The sequence below is a fragment of the Pholis gunnellus genome (genome assembly GCF_910591455.1).
Source record: "Pholis gunnellus genome assembly, chromosome: 7".
Lineage (NCBI taxonomy): Eukaryota > Metazoa > Chordata > Actinopteri > Perciformes > Pholidae > Pholis > Pholis gunnellus.
Window position 1 is genome coordinate 7,941,710 of NC_136533.1, and position 17,995 is coordinate 7,959,704.

General features: G+C 41.7%; 3 protein-coding genes across 3 annotated transcripts in view; 1 reads left to right on the forward strand and 2 right to left on the reverse strand.

The window, feature by feature from the left end:
* Positions 1–278, reverse strand: part of tmem117 (transmembrane protein 117) — a 39,927-nt gene extending 39,649 nt beyond the window's left edge. Inside the window, exon 1 of the mRNA XM_079163600.1 lies at positions 232–278. The gene's annotated coding sequence lies outside the window, so the exon portion shown is untranslated. The remainder of the gene's footprint in view (positions 1–231) is intronic.
* Positions 279–2,801: 2,523 nt separating this feature from the next.
* On the forward strand, positions 2,802–11,826 carry twf1a (twinfilin actin-binding protein 1a). Its single transcript, XM_079162744.1, has 9 exons — positions 2,802–2,921; positions 4,146–4,226; positions 4,379–4,557; positions 5,554–5,649; positions 5,846–5,950; positions 8,860–8,985; positions 9,529–9,679; positions 9,809–9,930; positions 10,631–11,826. The coding sequence occupies exons 1-9, from the start codon at positions 2,897–2,899 to the stop codon at positions 10,787–10,789; spliced, it is 1,044 nt and encodes a 347-aa protein (XP_079018870.1). The 5' UTR covers positions 2,802–2,896; the 3' UTR covers positions 10,790–11,826.
* Positions 11,827–11,847: 21 nt separating this feature from the next.
* irak4 (interleukin-1 receptor-associated kinase 4) lies at positions 11,848–17,716 on the reverse strand. The gene is made up of 11 exons (XM_079162743.1): positions 17,366–17,716; positions 17,100–17,245; positions 16,066–16,230; positions 15,203–15,366; positions 15,057–15,121; positions 14,506–14,620; positions 14,310–14,419; positions 13,751–13,937; positions 13,124–13,186; positions 12,617–12,781; positions 11,848–12,149 (listed from the first exon to the last, which is right to left on the reverse strand). Exons 1-11 carry the CDS (start codon positions 17,524–17,526, stop codon positions 12,087–12,089), a joined length of 1,404 nt encoding a protein of 467 aa, XP_079018869.1. The 5' UTR covers positions 17,527–17,716; the 3' UTR covers positions 11,848–12,086.
* Between the last annotated feature and the right edge of the window lie 279 nt (positions 17,717–17,995).

A 17,995-nucleotide genomic window follows, 5' to 3' on the forward strand; every position in this document is an offset into this window, starting at 1 on the left:
ACCACACACACACACACACACACACACACATCATCCCCTCTAATGTCAGAGGGGATGACGCCAAATGTCACATCGCCGACCACACGTACCTCGGAGATAACACAGGCTTGACTGGAATTATCTGATTACACAACTTTAATGTCGATGCACCCAGCGACATCTGGCACGGCCGAAATTCGTGCAAGCCCTGTGCCACGTGCACGTGCGGTCGAACCACCGTCATGAACGCACCTGCTCCACGCCGTTTTTTCCTCTCGGTCGACAGCCAAGGGGACGAGACGGCCCGCTCCCGCACGGCTCTCCTGTCACATCAAAGCCGACAGCGACGCTCTGATCATCCCAAACACGAGACGATACGGGAGGGTTGCGGAGGGATTATCCATGCGACCTGTTGTTGGTATACAACAGAGGTACCCCCAAATCCTCTGCCATTGTGCTGGACCGTCCATGCGCCGGGCGGCGCTTCCTCAGCGGGTTCCCGCCAAACGGTGCAGTTTCTGGGCTGTTATTAGGACGCTGCTGCCGCTGCCGTGGAGTGGATGGAGGTAGCTGGGTCCACACAGCAAGCATAGCATCTGTGCAACGCAATGTAGCCAACACACATTATTCACCAGCATCAAGTCAGAGCCAGTATGCATACACAACATCCGCCCATCACCTTTCAAAATAAAACTAAACGGACACGTTTTTGACTGGAATCTTTTTTATTTTTGCAAATATTTTATTTGGGCTTGCCTATCCATCTTATTATCGAAGTATAATCACGTATTATGTAGAATCATAAATAAATAATTTGAACTCTCAACAGTGCTATGCATGCTTAATTTTATCTATAGCACCAGCAGCACTGGACTTCACAAAATCGCTCCTTTTTAAATGACACAATTCACACCCTTATTTTGAAGACGGCTTGACGTTGTTTCCGGTATCGCTCTGTGTGTTGTGACCGGTTGTGACCCACAGAGTTGATATTCCCTCTGGTGACAGGATGATTTTGCTGCTGTAAAATCTATTCATTCATTCATGTATTTACTTATTTGTTGACGTGGTGTAGGAGCCATGAGTAGGAGGGACATAGAGCAGAGACAGGAAGTCCGGTGGCTTCCAGATGTTGCAGTATTTCACGCCAAATGAGATCTGCTACCACAAGAGGCAGAAATCTCACTGCGGTGAAATCAGCAGACACTCAGATCTCCGTGGTCAACCCAGCAGACAAACACATTTGAGTGCGCTTATATGTTGAAATTCACAGTAATCGCATTCAAACGGCACAGATCGGGAGCGAGCGAAGGACTTTGCAAAGTTAGCGGAAAGATTAACGTGAGACAATATCCGGTTTCCAGAATAAGATGTCAAATATGCGGGAAAGATTATCGTCAGACAACATCTGGTTTCCAAAATAGGATGTCAACTAAGCGTATATACAAATTTAATTTGTGGAAATAAGATTAAATCAATTATATTAACATTAAGTACAAAGCATGTAACCTGCATCTCGTGAGTTAAAGGGAAAATACAACTAAATTGTGTCTTTATTGTTTTGATTTGAGAGTTGCTGGAAAGATAATGAAATTAATAATATCTGACTTACTGATATGTGTTCAAGACATTTCTGACCACATCCAAACAAAACTCATACATGTTAACTGTACCAATTAAGATATTTTATGAAGTACAAACTGTGAACTGAAACTGCACCTTCAAATAGCTAATTTCTGAAATGTTTAAGGTGCTATGAAAATATTCGTGTCAATATTTCCATACAATGACTGATGTATATGTGTTCAGAACATCTTTGACTCCACACAGACTGAAAATCGTTACTGTACCAATTAAGCGATATTTCAAAGTAAAAGTCATGAATTTGTACCGAGAAACAGGTACATTTCTGAATGTTTGAAGTGTTGTAAAAATATGTTCTCATTAATTCCAGACAATGACTGATGTATGTGTTCAGGGCATCTCTGACTTTATCCATACTGAAAATCAGACATTTTTACTGTACCAATTAAGAGATATTTCAAAGTAAAAGTCATACTTTTATAATGAGAAAATACCTAATAACTAATAACGAGAAACAGGTACATTTCTGAATGTTTGAAGTTGTAGAAATAGTATTTTCTCAATAATTCCAGACTATAACTGATACATATGTGTACAACCTTACAAAAAATCACAAGTTGAAAATCCTACATTTGTAATGAGAAATATATATCCGGTTTCCAGAATAAGATGTCAAATATGCGGGAAAGATTATCGTCAGACACTAACTTCAAATCACATTCATGAGACAATTTGTCTAATTTCAGATGGTTATTACCCAGGTTCTAGACACTCGAGACAAATACCCATCACACTGTAATGACTTTAGTGGGGGTAAAACCCACTCCCAAGGCTCTAGAAGCTTCCTATCATCTAGCCCTAACCCTAGCCCTAACCCTTATCCTGTGCTTAAATTATTATTATTAATAATAATAGTAATCTAGTAGAAGGTCCCTGAGAATCCAACAACTCTTAATGGCCATTCTGCTGCATACTCAGTAAGTTTTATTTTGATACTTCAGGTGAATTTACATTTTGAATGGAGGACAACTACTTTTAAGGAAAAAACTGTTTTACTTATAAATATGAATACTTTCTTTGCCACTAATATTTGTATCCTTATTATTTTAAATTGTAAGGCACTACATGTCAACTATCAAACCCGCTATTATTAGGAAATGACAACAATGTATTGAAATAAAAAGTAGATAAATTGTTTCACTGTGTCATGTGATTTTGATTTCGATGACGACAAACTCGGGGCGTGGTCATGTCGGTGTAGTCCACTTCCTGCTTCTCTGCCCTGGTTTCGCCTGAACAGCTGCATCAGCTCTTTATCCGACGAACAGACACAATGTCACATCAAACGGGCATTCAAGGTAGATGCGTTTCTCTGCTTCCAATGTCTCCGTCTTTATGCATGTAGCTGCACGCGTGCGTGTATATGTGTGTGTGTGTGATTCCAACAATTCATTGCAACGAGAAGCTAGCGTCAAGTTAGCTAGCCACTCCTAGCTAGCTCTGAGCTACCCGTGATGTGTGTGTGTATGTGATCAGCGTTGCCCTGTTTGGGCACATTGAGGACTATGAGGTATAATCCCCGAGTATTTACCCACTCGTTCCTGAGCCAACTTAATCACGGCTACTTCGTGTTTGGTTCACAGTACTGCAAATGCATGTTCTGCCTTAGCTTCTCACCATAAAGCTTAAATCCCTCAACGTTAGTTTCGCCTTCTAAATGTATGGGTGACGCCTTCCTTTAAACAAACTGTTGACCTGACAGACCGGGCGGCCGGTGTTCCCATGAATATATGAATAACACTGCTATACCTGCTCTGTTATTATAAAATGGACCGAAGTAGGGCGTGACGTCCTGGTATATAAGGCATCCGGGTTTTTACTGTTTTGTTTACTGTTTTTACTGCCGGGTTTTTCTGTTTCGAGGTAAAACAACGTGCAAATTATGTGAGTTAATGACAGACCGAGAGATGCGATGATTATACATGTTTCTACTAACCTCATGCTACGTTCAACAGAGTTTTTTATATATATATACATTATCATAAAGTGCATTGGGTATAATCAGTTGTGTTGTTCCTATGCTTTTTTCTCTCTCTCCTGCGAAAATCATTCAAGTTATTAAAGCAGACTTGTTATTATCATCCAAACGATTATTTTTACATTAGGGCAGAGCCTAATATGCCCATATAAGTGAAACTGCTTCCTTTTACACACACCTAAATGTAGAAAGGGACAAAGCCCCATGTGGATAAAACTGCTAATGTTATGTATTATGGTATTTTACCAGTTAAGCTTACATCAGTTTCTGTGTGATAGGAAACTGTTCCTTCCTGTGTGATTTCTGAAGAAAAATAATAGCAATCATGTTGCATGCATAGATACATTCTTAGTGTGACTTGATCCACAGCGTTGGTGGTCAATCTGCTGATTTGAATGGGAAGCAGTGACCTGTTTTTATCGTTTTGGGGTGAAACTTGCTGTCCAGGGCTGGAAGTGCTCATGTTAGCAGGAGTGTGCTGTTGCAAAGCCAGCATCTGTATTAAAACAGCTGGAGACTGACGCCGTCTCTGTCCTTTCCGCAGCGGGTAACGATGTGAAGGACGTCTTCGCCAGCGCCAGGAGCGGCGACCAATATCGAGTCTTAAAGATCGTCATCGACGGTGGTAAGCAGAGTCCTAATGTTCGCTCACAGCTTCCTCTGCCAAGAAAACGCTCGACTCGTATGTCTTCCCAAACTTCTGCTCAGGCTGACGTTAGAATGTCAACACATCCAATGCGCTGCTGACAATTTTTGTTGCACACATCTGCTTTCCAGAGCAGCTGACGATGGACGCTACCAGGAAAGCAGCAAAGAAGTGGGACCAGGAGTACGATTCCTTAGTGCTGCCCCTCCTCGAGGACGACGTGCCCTGCTACGTTCTGTACCGGCTGGACTCCACCAACAACCAGGGCTATGAGTGGGTCTTCCTGGCCTGGTCACCGGACATCTCCATTGTAAGAAAACCAAAGCCCAGGCCGGCTTTAATGAGTAGCATTCCATACTTCGCAGCATTTCTCCCCCTCTGCTTTGAGTGTCAGTTGGGTGGGGTTACCACATCAAGGCAGCAATGCTGTGTATGCTGGTGAAAACTGGATACATGTGGACAACAGTGCTTTCATTATTTCCCTAACAAACCTCTTGAACTCTAAACACGGGTAGAGATTATGGTCTTTCCCAAATAACACAGTGCTCGGTCTGAACCTCCCATCACTGACTTGAAATTCGCCCTCTCGGTGCTTTTAGGTGAAGCGAGCTTATCTTGCTGCGTCGTTTCCTCGTCATGCAAATGTGTTGTTTTGCGTGTTTTTGGCTGTTGCGAGGTCACCTAAGTCATTGTCATTTGGTTCCATTAAAACCTGATGAATCACTTATAGGATAGAGTCACTGCGATTCAAAATAGCCACGAGAAATAGACGTCTAAATGTTTCTGTTGCAGCGCTAAGAGGAATGTTGCAAGGCGACATCTGTGCCAAAATAAAGTGCCATGCAGGATATTTCTAGCACTGTAACTGCATGGTGGAATTGAGTTTGAATTGACTTTCTAGGAGCCACAACAGCGCTCAACATTCCTGCCCTCTTGCTCAAAGCCTAGTGCTTCAGGTTGAGGCTTGCCTGGAAGTTGCAAAATTCTTTCACAACCAGTGCTTGCTGCTCATTGGAGTCAATTCATGTCAACTTTATTTACATAGCCTCAAATCAACCATATGTTTCAGAGGGAACTTAAAGGTCCCCGGTGGAGTTTGTGACCAGTAGTAGTGCTATGGAGCAATGCTGTAACGCCATGAAATGTAGCAACGCATGCAGCAAAGGCAGGAAAGAAGAAGATAGCTAGCATGTAAACATGTTGCATGAATAAACATAACGCAGTGACTGATCTACGTAGAGGACGCGTAGCTTTTCAAGTTTTCTAAGCTATAATGATTCTCCAACCTTTGTTATGTTTTCAACAGGTGCGACATAAAATGTTATATGCTGCTACCAGAGCCACACTGAAGAAGGAGTTTGGAGGAGGGCACATCAAGGATGAGATGTTCGGTACCTCAAAGGTTGGTCTTACAACAGCGACACTTGGAAGTGATGTAAAAAAGCTCTTTTATGGCCTCAAAGCTTCAGTCCCAAACCCCCAGAAGCCACAAGTTCAGCTTCGGTCATATTCTTTTATGGCAACAGACGAGAGAAATGTGGTAGTAATAAGTCAGTCTGTATTGCTGTCTGATGTGTGATTGTGCTCTCTTCTGTCAGGATGAAATGACTCTCCTGGGATACAGGAAATATCTGACCTTGCAGGCAGCTCCCCTGCCCCTCACTGCTGCGGAGGAGGAACTGAGAAAGATTAAGCTAAATGAGGTGCAAACACACACTCGCACACTCACACACTCACACTCACACACAAACACACAGACGAGATATTCTGACTTTATTTCTGAGTCATCGTTTCCCTTTGAGTTCATCTCGTTGTATGGCTTGAGTCTGTTCTGAGGTGGGCGTGGATTAGACTTGTTCTCTGTTTCGGTTCTGAAAAGGGACGACACTACAAGCACCGAACACTTGAAGCTTCCGTGCGGTTTAAAAATAGCTTACCTCAGCTCACAGCAGTGTTTTTCCTAATCACATCTCCTGTGTGTGTGTGAGAGATCTAAATCCCATCCCGAAACAGTGTGGAGTATCAATGAAGGCCAGCAACGCATCCCTCCAAAAACAGCACAAGGTCAGCAGCAGTGCAAGTGTGCATATGCTTGCCCGGCAGTATCAACACAGCGCAAAAGATGCTGATGCATTGGAACAGCAGGATGTTGGCAGAGATGAATCCATTAGGCTCAGACAGCACACACACACCAAAGCTCCATAAGAATCCTTGTTTACAGTCAGGAATCCGATTCAGGCGGAGCAACGATGCGGCTAAAGAAGAAGAGCTCTTTATGGGTGTTCAAATCTGCTATTTACATGTGGGACAGGGAGAGCCACATGTAAATGTTGAATGCTCTGTAGCTTTCGATTACTTTGCAGTGATTGTGCATCAAGCACTGGAGAGCTGTGTCATTGTGCTTTGCCTTTGCAGTGATAAGATAAAGAAATACTGTAACGCGATATCCATTGCATGCTGCTAATGATGTGAGGGGCTTCAGGGCCGTGCCAGATGGACTCCACCAGACAAAGGAGAAAGAAAACAAAAACAGCATCTGAAGTTTCACTTTTCCTATAAATGAACCCCAAGTGAACTCTTTTTCTTCTTCTTTTTTGTTGAGAAAACTACCTATTCTAATTGCTGCTCTCCAAGCCTGCCTCACACAAACAAGCGCTTGTCTTTCTCACCATATAAGGAAGTGCTTTGAGTTGTGTACTCCTGCTCCAAAGTGTGGTCCATTAAAAGCAGCAGAGCAAATGGGAAGTGAGCTTTGTGCGCGTCCAGTGGCGGCTGGTGGAAGATTTTCTAGGTAGGGCCATCCAATCAATGTCAGCAAACATCCCAGTATGATTTAATGCAGAAAAATTAAGGTATCAAACACGCATTACTACTTTGCAGTTAAATATTTAACATTTATTCCAACACGAAAAAAAGCAGTAAATAACATCTTATTTTTGTCACCCTCACAGGCAATTCAGTATAATATATATATTAATATTCTGTATAATATAAAACACACATACATATATAGATATAAGCTATGATGAGTTTTCACTGTTAATTTACCATCTCTATTAAATGTTGATGCCTCCATTACCAAGTTAAGCAGATGAGACTGAGGACAACTATGTAGAAGAGCAGATGTTCACTTTGCCTAATATGTAGCTTGACAGAGTTCTCATGTGTGCCCTGGTGTTCTCATGTTTCCTTATCTCCTCATCCCTCACTCCCGTAACTGTCCGTGCTGGATCTGTCCCTGTTGTTTTAAGTTATTAGCATGACTGCATCCAGCTAGCCAAACCTGTCTGGTGTACAGCTAGTAGAGAAGCTTTGCATGTAGCTACTGCTTCCTTTTCCCGCTAGTCTGCTGTCTGATTGTGAGGTCAGGCTGATCTGGGATCAGCTCTTTCACTGAAGTTTCTCCTCAAACTTCTCCTCTCAATACGGGTCTTGGAGGAGTAGTGCTCGCGCTCGCCTGTAGAGACTTCTCCTGACGAGAACGCGCAGCTTGGGGCCAAATCGTTTTGGCCCCACTCTGAATCTATTTGAGGACGCTGATTGGCTAAATTGTATGTCACTCATTTCTATCTTTAATCAGCAATTGGCTAAACTGCTTCATAGACCCGCCTCTGTGGGGCCAAATCCCCCACTAGCTGCGCGTTCTGAGACATGCACACAAGCGGAGATGATGAGCAGACAGGCTGCATACAAAATCCCCTTCAAAATAAAAGCACAAGATTTTCTTTTCTTCTTTTTTTGGGGGGGCTCAAGATGGGGCCAGGCCTATTGACCAGCCGCCACTGTGCGCATCCCACTTGACCAGCTGTTGAAGGAAGATAATATACCATTAATCTGTACCGCCTAGATGAGAAAGAGGCTTTGAAATATGTATCATTGCTGTGCCTCGGAGATGGCCTGACTTTTACTAAGCAGATGGATAAAAGGACCGCAATCCCTTTTTGGTATGCGAGGTCGCTACATCGGGCGCTCAATCTTGTTTGCACGGCATTTCATTTTGTGGGAACAGGAATCTAAAAATAGATGCAATCCATCAGTGTAATCCCCCCCCCCCCCACCCAGAGCATTTCCACTTTTCCGTGGTGCCACGGATGCAAGCGCCTCATGTAATCCTCGTGCTCCAGCATTCAAGCTACGTGTTGCACTTGGGAACCTTTTTACTTTCTGATAACTCAAATGAAGGATTTTGATTTTGATTGTATTTCACTAAACAAGTCAGTATCATGAGTGGAAACCTCCTGACGGAACATTGATTTGTCCCGTCGTATCAGAGCTGACATCACCAGCATGATGACATAATGTCATAACCCCGGCGTGTGTGTGTGTGTGCGCACATTCAATAACATGTTAGACAACACACACTGGATACCACAGGTTCTCATCATTGATTCAGAAATACATTTGGGTGTTGGAGCACGTTTCTGCGTACATATGCATATTAATAAAGAGAGTTTTTGTGATTGCACTCGTATAAATGACACCCACGTGTTATTTTGAGGCAAATGCTATATTTTCTAAATAATGCACTAATTAATGTCCTCAGTGATGTGTCCATGATGGAATGATGGAAAGCTAAAGTTTTGTGGTCTGTGTGTGTTTGTGGTGTGTTCAGGTGCAGACGGACATCAGTGTGGACACCAAGCAGCAGACTCTGCAGGGAGTGGCCTTCCCTGTTCACAAAGACGCAATTGCAGCGCTCGAACGTTTTAGGGACAAAATAGTCAATTACGTACAACTGGTGAGTCCTCAGGAGCAAATCATTGCTGAGGAGGTGACCTTTGCTGGATCAATAATTTGATTAAGCAAATCAATTCTGTGTCTTTCATTATATATTGTTTGGAGAGCTAGACATGTTTTTCGTCAACAGACCAAGCACAATGAGTTACTCATTTTCCCCAAAAAGCTTTTGTTCTTCTCATTGAAATTCAAAGGGTTGATGTCACAAGATCAGATCAGTGCAAAGTACAAAGGAATGATTGTGGCACTGTTGCTGCTTTGTCTCGGTTCCCTTTTTGTGTTGTTATCCTAAAAGCTTTTTGAGACATCAGTATGTTCTGTTTATCCAGAGACGGTTTTCCTCCTGACTGCTGAGCAGCACACCAGCAACTGTCGAGTAAATGTTTAACTCAGACACCTGAGAGCGAAGCCATGTGTTTTTATTTAGTATTCACTGTCCCCACCCAGACTCTCTTAAGTCGTCTGGCATTCAGCGCAGGAACTTCCTGGTCACAACAGCTCGCTACCAACCTCAAGACTATCTTTTCATTTCCTTTGTCAACAGGAAGTAGACGCTGAACAGGAGCTGATTCGGTTGTGCAACACTGAGCCAACAGAGTTGAAAGACCTGCCACTGAGAATCCCTAAAGAATCGCCACGTTACCACTTCTTCCTCTACAAACATTCCCACGAAGGCGACTACTTGCAGTCCACAGGTGAGCACATTCCGTTGATATGAACGGTTGTCACACCCTGTTGTTTCTATGCTGCTGTGTTGTTTTATGGTGCTCTGAATGGTGCTTTGTGGCCGCTCCTCTCATTTTCCTTTTTTCCCTCTTTTGCAGTATTCATTTATTCTATGCCCGGGTACAACTGCAGCATCCGAGAGAGGATGCTGTATTCCAGCTGCAAAAATCCCTTGGTCGACATGGTGGAGAACACTCTCCAGATTGAGATTGAGAAAAAGGTGAGACACTTTGTATCATGATAACAGACTGTGGTCAACACCATACAAGTCTTTATCATTTTTATTTACAAACTTTAAGCTCTCAGAAACTTGCTTTGAAATCTTGAGTATTTCTCCAAAATATCAAAGTTATAATTCAGAAATAACATAATTTGGTATAATTTATTAAGAATGCAACACTTCATAATTTAGTTGTGCTTTGTCAGGAGTAAATGCATGTGGTTTGATCTAGAGCTGCAACAATTAGTCGACTGACAGAAGATTTATCAACTAGTCATTTTTCAAGTAAAAATGCCCAAAATTCACTGATTCCAGCTTCTCAAATACTTAACTTTTTCCTAAACTGAAAAACTATTTAAATCAAAGTTTTTATAGATAAAACTATTATTTGATTAATCCTTAGTTGCAGCCCTAGTTTGTCATCACATATGGCTCGATTCCTTATTAATGCCCAAAACTACATGAGATCCCTTTTCCCCCCCAAATGAACCTCCTCACTTGAATCCAGTGAGAAGAGTACAGCAGACACAGGACAGACATGCCTAACGTAAAATAATTAAAACCGTTACAAAGTTTGAAGCCGATTTGAGAATATTAGCCATTGTGGGAAAGTAAATCTATGAAGGTAGAACCTTATTTCCTGAAAAGAACATGCATTGCTATAAGGGTGTGAGTTCATATTGTTTTTGTCTGTTCACAGTTGGAGATTGACGATGGGGATGAATTGACCAGTGATTTCATGTACGAGGAGGTGCATCCCAAGCAGCATGCTCACAAGCAGGCCTTCGCCAAGCCCAAAGGCCCCGGGAAGAGGGGGGTCCGCCGCATCACCCGACCCCCCGCGGAGGAGGAAGATTAAACAGACCTCAGCACCTGACCTCCAACTCCACCCCTAGCACGTTCCACTGCGATTGGGGGGGGGGGGATCATATTTGACATGCTTAAATAAGACAACAACTCCAAATTCCCACAAAGTTCCCCAGAGACCCAACTATGCACGCCAAGGACAACTGAGCAATGACACACTTCAGAAATTCCATTTGTAGCTTGCCAAATGGAAGCATATTTATGTATGTTAGCACAGTCACGATTATTTTACAACGATTCAAAGAGTCCCAAACAAAGTCAAGCTTGAGGTTTTTACGTTGTTGCCAGCTCTGAGACTTTAAAAAGTGTTAGTGTGACTAATGTGAACTTGCGCCAATATGATAAAATCCCCCATTTTGAGTTCACATGCTCAAATTCTTAACTTGCATTCCTCAAGTCTGTGTCAGTTAATGTTTCCATGTCTAATGTGTTGCACATTTGTCTCCTAGCGGTGCTCCAAAGCAGAAAAGATAGAATTATCCCACTTGTGTCTATTGATTTATGTTAACAGTGCATTTTATATTGGAAAATTGACTTCTTTTTTGATATAACTGTGGTTTACATGAAAAATCATCTGCTGAGAAACTTATTTTTCTATGCAAGTGCTGTAAATGTACATACTGTAGCTGTGTGATGCTCTATGATTAAGAAACCGTCAGGTCTGTTCTGGTGATTGTGTGTCTGTGAGGATCAGTGGAGAGAACGGGCTTCCAGACATATTACATCAATACTTCTCAGTTTTCACTAAGAGGAAGTACTCACACTTCGCTGGTTCCCATTCAAGAGGGCACCCAAGCAAGCGGATAGGAAAGGGAATACTATAAGTACCTTGATCAAAATGTTGCCACATCCACTGGTCTACTGATTAATATTAGGCAAACTACTACGCTCACCTCATATTTGAAGGGGAAATCCTGTCATTTATATTCATATTGTCATTCTAATAGAAAAAAAAGTCACGTTTGGTCTTATTTGTTTTCTTACAAATCTTTCTTTTAAAAGAATAAAAATAAAAATATTTAAATCACATGTTGTGCTTCATTCATTTTATTCTTTGACAATAAATACAGTTGCTTTCCTCACATACTAGCCTCACAAATGCTGTAGAAAAACTGACACCAAGTTGTATTCCTCTTAAACATAAAGAAAGTAAATAATAAAAAAAAAAAAAGATTTAAAAAAATATGAGATAGTGAAAAATTAATTCCTCTAAAATTTCAGAAGAAAATGAATTTGTCAGTGTGTGGCCCCGTGACTAAAGCAGGCTCAGGTCTGTGGGATGCTCTGCTTCACTCCTGGGCCTTAAAATCCAGAGAAATGCTTTTGACAACTCCTTTAAGCTCCAACAGGACCTGTTAAAACAGATATGAATATGAATTACTAACAGACTCTGTCTACAACAAACAGAATCGAAGCAAATCCCACGCTATCTTTATTTTTCTCATATTCATTTCTGTTGGATTCACATAAGTTTTACGATTCCTCCCTGACCTCGGGAAAGTATATTTAGCTTTGTCATATAAATACAAGACCAGGTCACAGCCTCAGTTATATATTTCTTATTTAAAACATATTTGTGTTTCGTGAGATTTGCATCTTTAGTAAAAGTCTATGGGTTTGGGGCTGAGAGCCCCAGTATTGATAGATTTAGAGGTGGTTTTGGTTGTTTCATGGGATTTGCTGGGACTTCCTTCACCGGACGTGTCACTGCTCCTGGGTCTGACGACACAGCTGTTTCGCTCAAGGTGACACACAGAAAGTAGTGCAGATGCCAACAGTAGCGGTAGCTTAAACCTCACATCCCAATATCTGCCGGTACCTGTTTGATGACCGGACGTCTGTTTTTCCTGTCGTGGAGGCAGTTACAGGCCAAAGAGTAGACACTCTCTACCTGGCTCAGGTCCCAGTCCCTCATCTTTTTATCCAGGAAGTCCTCAAAAGTCAGCTCCTCGTCTTCATCATCTATATCATACCTCATCTCCATCTGGGAGAGTGAGGCGGGGGAATCAAACTACAGGTGACTGAAGGCAGCGATAGACTTTAAAAACTATGATTTGAATATACCTATATATATATAATATTGCTTACTTTTAAAGTTAGTATTATAGCTTTTGTCATGCTGGAGGAACTTCATTTCTAGTGTCCATCTGTACGGCGGTTTGATGTTGCAGCACAGATGGAACTGGCTCAAACCCTTTCAATCACTCTTTAATGACTACTAACTGATAATGTGCCCTTACTAATTAAATGCAAAGTCTTTAATAAGCTGTCCTCGTAAACTGCAGCTTGAAGGATACGCAGTGAAAGCCTCTTTTGTGCTGCTCACCAAGAACTGTGGCTCGCGCTTTTCATCGGCTGGCGGGAGTCCAGACAATATTTCCAACAACACCTGTAGATGGCAGAGAGACGGGGTCAATCACACGGCTCCGGACGACAGAAAACCTTTGTTACTCCACCATGTGCCAGGTCGCTTCACAGACACTGTAGTGTTTCCACAGCTGTCCCACTAAGACATATAAGCTGTATATACTGCACTATATGGAAGGTCAGGCGGTTTTATACACCGCTGATCCCATAAATCCTTCAACAAATGTCATAAAAAAAGGATAATATATTCGACACGTACAGCTAATAATACAGTACAGCTGTGGTACTCTACTGATTTAGAATTTTTTGTCGAAAATAACGACAGATGATGCATAACAAAGGGCTCTATTTTCACAAATCGGAAGAAATATATACTATAATGTTTATGTCCCGCGATTATGCACATGTCAGTACTTTGAAAAAGCCTTGCGCTCAAGTAAACTGCGGAGTTGTGTTCTAGATTTTCCATGACAGTTGCCGTTTCTCCTTTCCTGACACAATATCCCCCTCTGTGTGTGTGTGTGTGTGTGTGTGTGTGTGTGTGTGTGTGTGTGTGTGTGTGTGTGTGTGTGTGTAGAAAGCCTACCACTCCAAAGCTGAAGACATCAGATCTCGGTGTGATCTCTCCTCTAAGCGCCTCAGGTGCCATGTACGCACGGGTACCCACAATCCTCTCCGTCATCATGGTCGTTGACGTCCGCTTGGCCGATGCTCTCGTCAGCCCAAAGTCTGAGATCTTTGCCACAAATTGTTCATCTATCAAGATATTTGCACTAACGGGGAAAAAACAACAACAACATTATGAGCACAGACAGCTGTGAAACATTAAGCGCATCTCATGAAGTCACCAAGTGTAAACGGGGTCGAAGAGTGCTGTCAATCTTTTCGTCTAACACTCGCCAAAAAAAAGTCAATACACGTATTTCCCCAAATGTGGAACTATTCCTTTAAGAAAAGATCATTTAAAGGGCAAGGTGTCACGTTTAATGTCACGAACGCACAGGAAAGCAGACGATAAATACCACCGCGGAATCATTTGTCCCAGGACTGCATGTCGATTGCAACCTTTCCCACTAAAGACAAAAGCCAGATGTACGTTGGTGTTTGGGGTTTTTTTGTCCAGTGGGAAAGGGGCTTCTATGCACCTTTTAACATCTCTGTGGACATGATGGTTGTTGTGCAGGTACTCCAAGCCTCTCGCTGTCCCTTCAGCTATCAAGGACCTCTGTCGCCAGCACAGCGGGGGACTTCCCTCCTAAAAAAGGAGAAAAAGCATATGATCAAATGATCTGTGTAAAAGCACAAGAAGTAGAAGTCAGAGTGTGTGTGGATGGTGCTTACCAAGCAAGCTAGTCGGTCTAGCAAAGAACCATTGACCATGAGGGCGTACACCAAACATGGGTGCTGTCCATCACAGGAAAATCCAACCATGTCAACCAAGTTTTCATGTTTCAACCTGTGGAACAAACAGTCTCGTGAAACCAGACCTTTGTTTGCAAATATATGAATTTAACCTATGTTGGGCTGAATAAGAAATAGCTGGACATTTTGGGCAAGACCCTTATTTTCTGAGAGTGAAGCAAACAGAAGCACACTGGTCACACAAAAAAAGATGAGTTACAATGACAAGTATTGAGAATGAGTTATTATAAACGCTGCGTATACAAATCTATTCAAACTGAAGGTATTTATTAGTCCCAGGCTTAATACAGACCGCCTCTCAAAAAACTCTTTTAATGCTTTCGCTCTCTCAAGTTCCATTACTTTGATTGGGATGTCTGCTTCAGACACAGCCTGTCTGCTCTAGCTAATAAAACGTAATGGTTATGAGGCTGTTAGTCACTTAAAACCAATCTAATTAATTAAGGACATAGACAGAGGACAAAACGTACACTTTCAGAGTCTGGACCTCTTGGTTGAACTGCACTCGCAGCTCGTCCAGGGAGATGTCTTCCATCTAAAATGAGACAATATTTTACGTTGTAATTTGCAAGATCTGCAAAAGTATTGAGATTGGCGTGACAATATTTTCACTCACTGGATTGAGCTTTTTCACTGCAACAGGTTTGTCATTAATGAGCCCTTTGTACACAGTGCCGAAGCCTCCCTCGCCCAGTCTGCTGCCGCCGTCTGATATGGGACGGTCATCAAAGTTGCCGGTAATCTGCATCAGCTCATGGTACAAGAAACTGGAGAAGCCGTCTGAGGGACACACAGAAAAAGGGTCAGATTGACTGTTGTGGTTAAGGTCCCATTGCTGCCACCTGCTGGTCAATTTTGTAATTTCAATTCAGTTTTTCTTCAAAGAAGCAGCAGCGTTTACAATGTTGCCTCTGCTGAAATCAAGATGTTAGGAACTCAGATAAAACAGAAATTTAAATCTTTTAATTCAAGTAGAGTTATGTGTATTTCTATTTTTAATTGCATGACTTTAACTTGTAATTGAGATTTAAAATATTGTGTTAATGCAGCTTTTACTTCAGTAAAACATCTCAATGCTTCTTCCTCCACTACTTGTTTAGAAGTAAATGCCAGCACCAACATGTCTTATCTGTTTTCTTCTACTTATTACTGTTTTTATCTTATATGATTGTTGGGTATTGTATTTCATTTTATTTTTGTATGATTTGTAATGATTTTGTTTGACTTGCAACTCTGTGATGTTTCCTGATGCCACCACGTACAGCACTTTGTACCTTTACGTTTTTTATTATTATTATTTTCGGTATTATTTAGTAGTTCATTTCAACTGATGACAGTTTGTTTACTATATGATTCACAGCCTCCTCTCATATACAGATTATATGTATTATATCTACAGGCGACTGTGTGAACATCAATCGTTAAAAATCATCTTAAAATATGGTTTAACTGAATTTGAAGAGAAAAAAAGAGCAACACCTGCGTGGTCTGGCTCACTGCTCTCCAAAGGAATCTGTGGCTGCAGAACAGAGATGTCAGGTGGTGGCCGTCTCCCCGTCTCATCCAGTAGTCTAGTTGATTGCGTGATGTTTGTTTCCACAGCTGGAGAGGCCGGCTGTGTCTCCTGTGAGACGGCCGGTTCCTCTGTGTGTGGACAAAAGACGAGACATCAAGTTATTGTTGCTGATTGACTGTTGCACTAGTCAAAAGAGTGGTTTTAATACCTTAAAATGGTTGTGATTACCTTGTGAGATGGACATTTATGCATTATCATAAATAATGTACAGGACTGTCTCAGAAAATTAGAATATTGTGATAATCCCCATACGTGTGATTTAGTTTACTGAACCAAGCTGAGTGTTTTTCAAGGCTCAGGAAACCCTTGCAGGTGTTTCGAGTTAATTAGACGATTCAAGTGATTAGTTGAATACCCTACTAGTATACTTTTTCATGATATTCTAATATTTAGAGATAGGATATTTGAGTTTTCTTAAGCTGTAAGCCATAATCAGCAATATTAAAAGAATAAAAGGCTTGCAATATTTCAGTTGATTTGTAATGAATCCAGAATGCATGACATTTTTGTTTTTTTAATTGCATTACACAAAATAAAGAACTTTATCACAATATTCTAATTTTCTGAGACAGTCCTGTATATATATGTAATGGATCTGGACCTTTAAGGCAGCGTGGCCCATATCATGACATGGTAGTGTTTGTGTAGAGGGAAAGTACCTAAATCTGGGTCGAAGCCTCTTCTCTTAGTACGACATTAATGTTTTTTGTGCTTGATGAGTCCATGACAAATAAAAGTAATACAAATCGAATTAATCAATGAATGATAAGCGAATTTCTGTACATATTGAACACAAGTATCCAACTTTTAAACAAAATAGAAGATTGGATACTGTGTGTTTTGATGAGGATAATGTAGTAAGCGTGACCAGGTTATAGACGTATTATGTAGTAGTCTGTGATTATTATATTGCCATTTTTTATATTATAAACCATACCAGGTAGCAGGACACTAGCAGCAGCCAATAGCTTGTGACTCTTCAAGATGTCCACAAGTTCACCCACTGTACTGTTAGTGGTCCCCCAGTCAACCAGCAGCTCCACTGTGGGACTTTTACCCTGTGCAACAAGGCCTTCGAACCTCCTGAGAAACAACACAGTACATAGTTAGATACATAGATGGATGGATAGATAAATACCAGCATGCTTTATCTAAACTGAATATACATCTGCTTCTAATGTGACACAGGCTAGAATCACCTACCTCACGTGAAGCTGAGTGTACCTCCACTCACCACTCGGCTTCCGTATCGAGGTAATAACATCTTTCCACTTGTTTTGAGGGTCCAAAAAGTCGGACAACCTGCGACGTAAACTGTAGCTGAGGTTGCGAATATAAGTAGCGGAAGTTACTGAGTTATTCATTCTACGACCGAACACTGACACAACCTCACTTTGTGACAGTTATACCGACATGCTAAACAACTTACACCGCCGTAATGGGTGTTAGTTATCCGCCATTGAATGAACCCAACAAAATTATATTTTGCTCACGATATGTTGCTCACAGTCTCGTAAAAAATGTGTCTTTCCGATATTGAGCAACTTCCCCAAACGTAACACGTACAGCAGCCCTGTCCCACTTTAGTCTCCACCTTCAAACGCGGAAATACAAGCGGTGACAGTTTAAAAGCTGCACGCCAAACCGTGTGCCCTCCAGGTGCCGGTAAGAGCACACTTTGTACACAATGTGGGTGTATTTATTTTAGTTAGAGACCAAGAGGGAACAGAATAACATAAAAGAGAAACAGAAAGACGGAGAGATCCTGTGCCTTCCTACATGAAGTGTGACCCTGCCCTCTAGTGGACAGCATTAGGAATTTACTTTTTCAAC

Bases quoted from the DNA above. Each gene is read 5' to 3' on its own strand.
- twf1a (XM_079162744.1), top strand. From the start codon at position 2,897: ATGTCACATCAAACGGGCATTCAAG. The intron at 2,922-4,145 runs GTAGATGCGTTT...TCCTTTCCGCAG, and splicing joins ACATCAAACGGGCATTCAAG to CGGGTAACGATGTGAAGGAC. The intron at 4,227-4,378 runs GTAAGCAGAGTC...TCTGCTTTCCAG, and splicing joins AAAGATCGTCATCGACGGTG to AGCAGCTGACGATGGACGCT.
- irak4 (XM_079162743.1), bottom strand. From the start codon at position 17,526: ATGAATAACTCAGTAACTTCCGCTACTTATATTCGCAACCTCAGCTAC. The intron at 14,621-15,056 runs GTACGTTTTGTC...TTTGTTCCACAG, and splicing joins GAGGTCCAGACTCTGAAAGT to GTTGAAACATGAAAACTTGG. The intron at 13,187-13,750 runs GTAGGCTTTCTA...TGCCATCTACAG, and splicing joins ATGTCTTCAGCTTTGGAGTG to GTGTTGTTGGAAATATTGTC.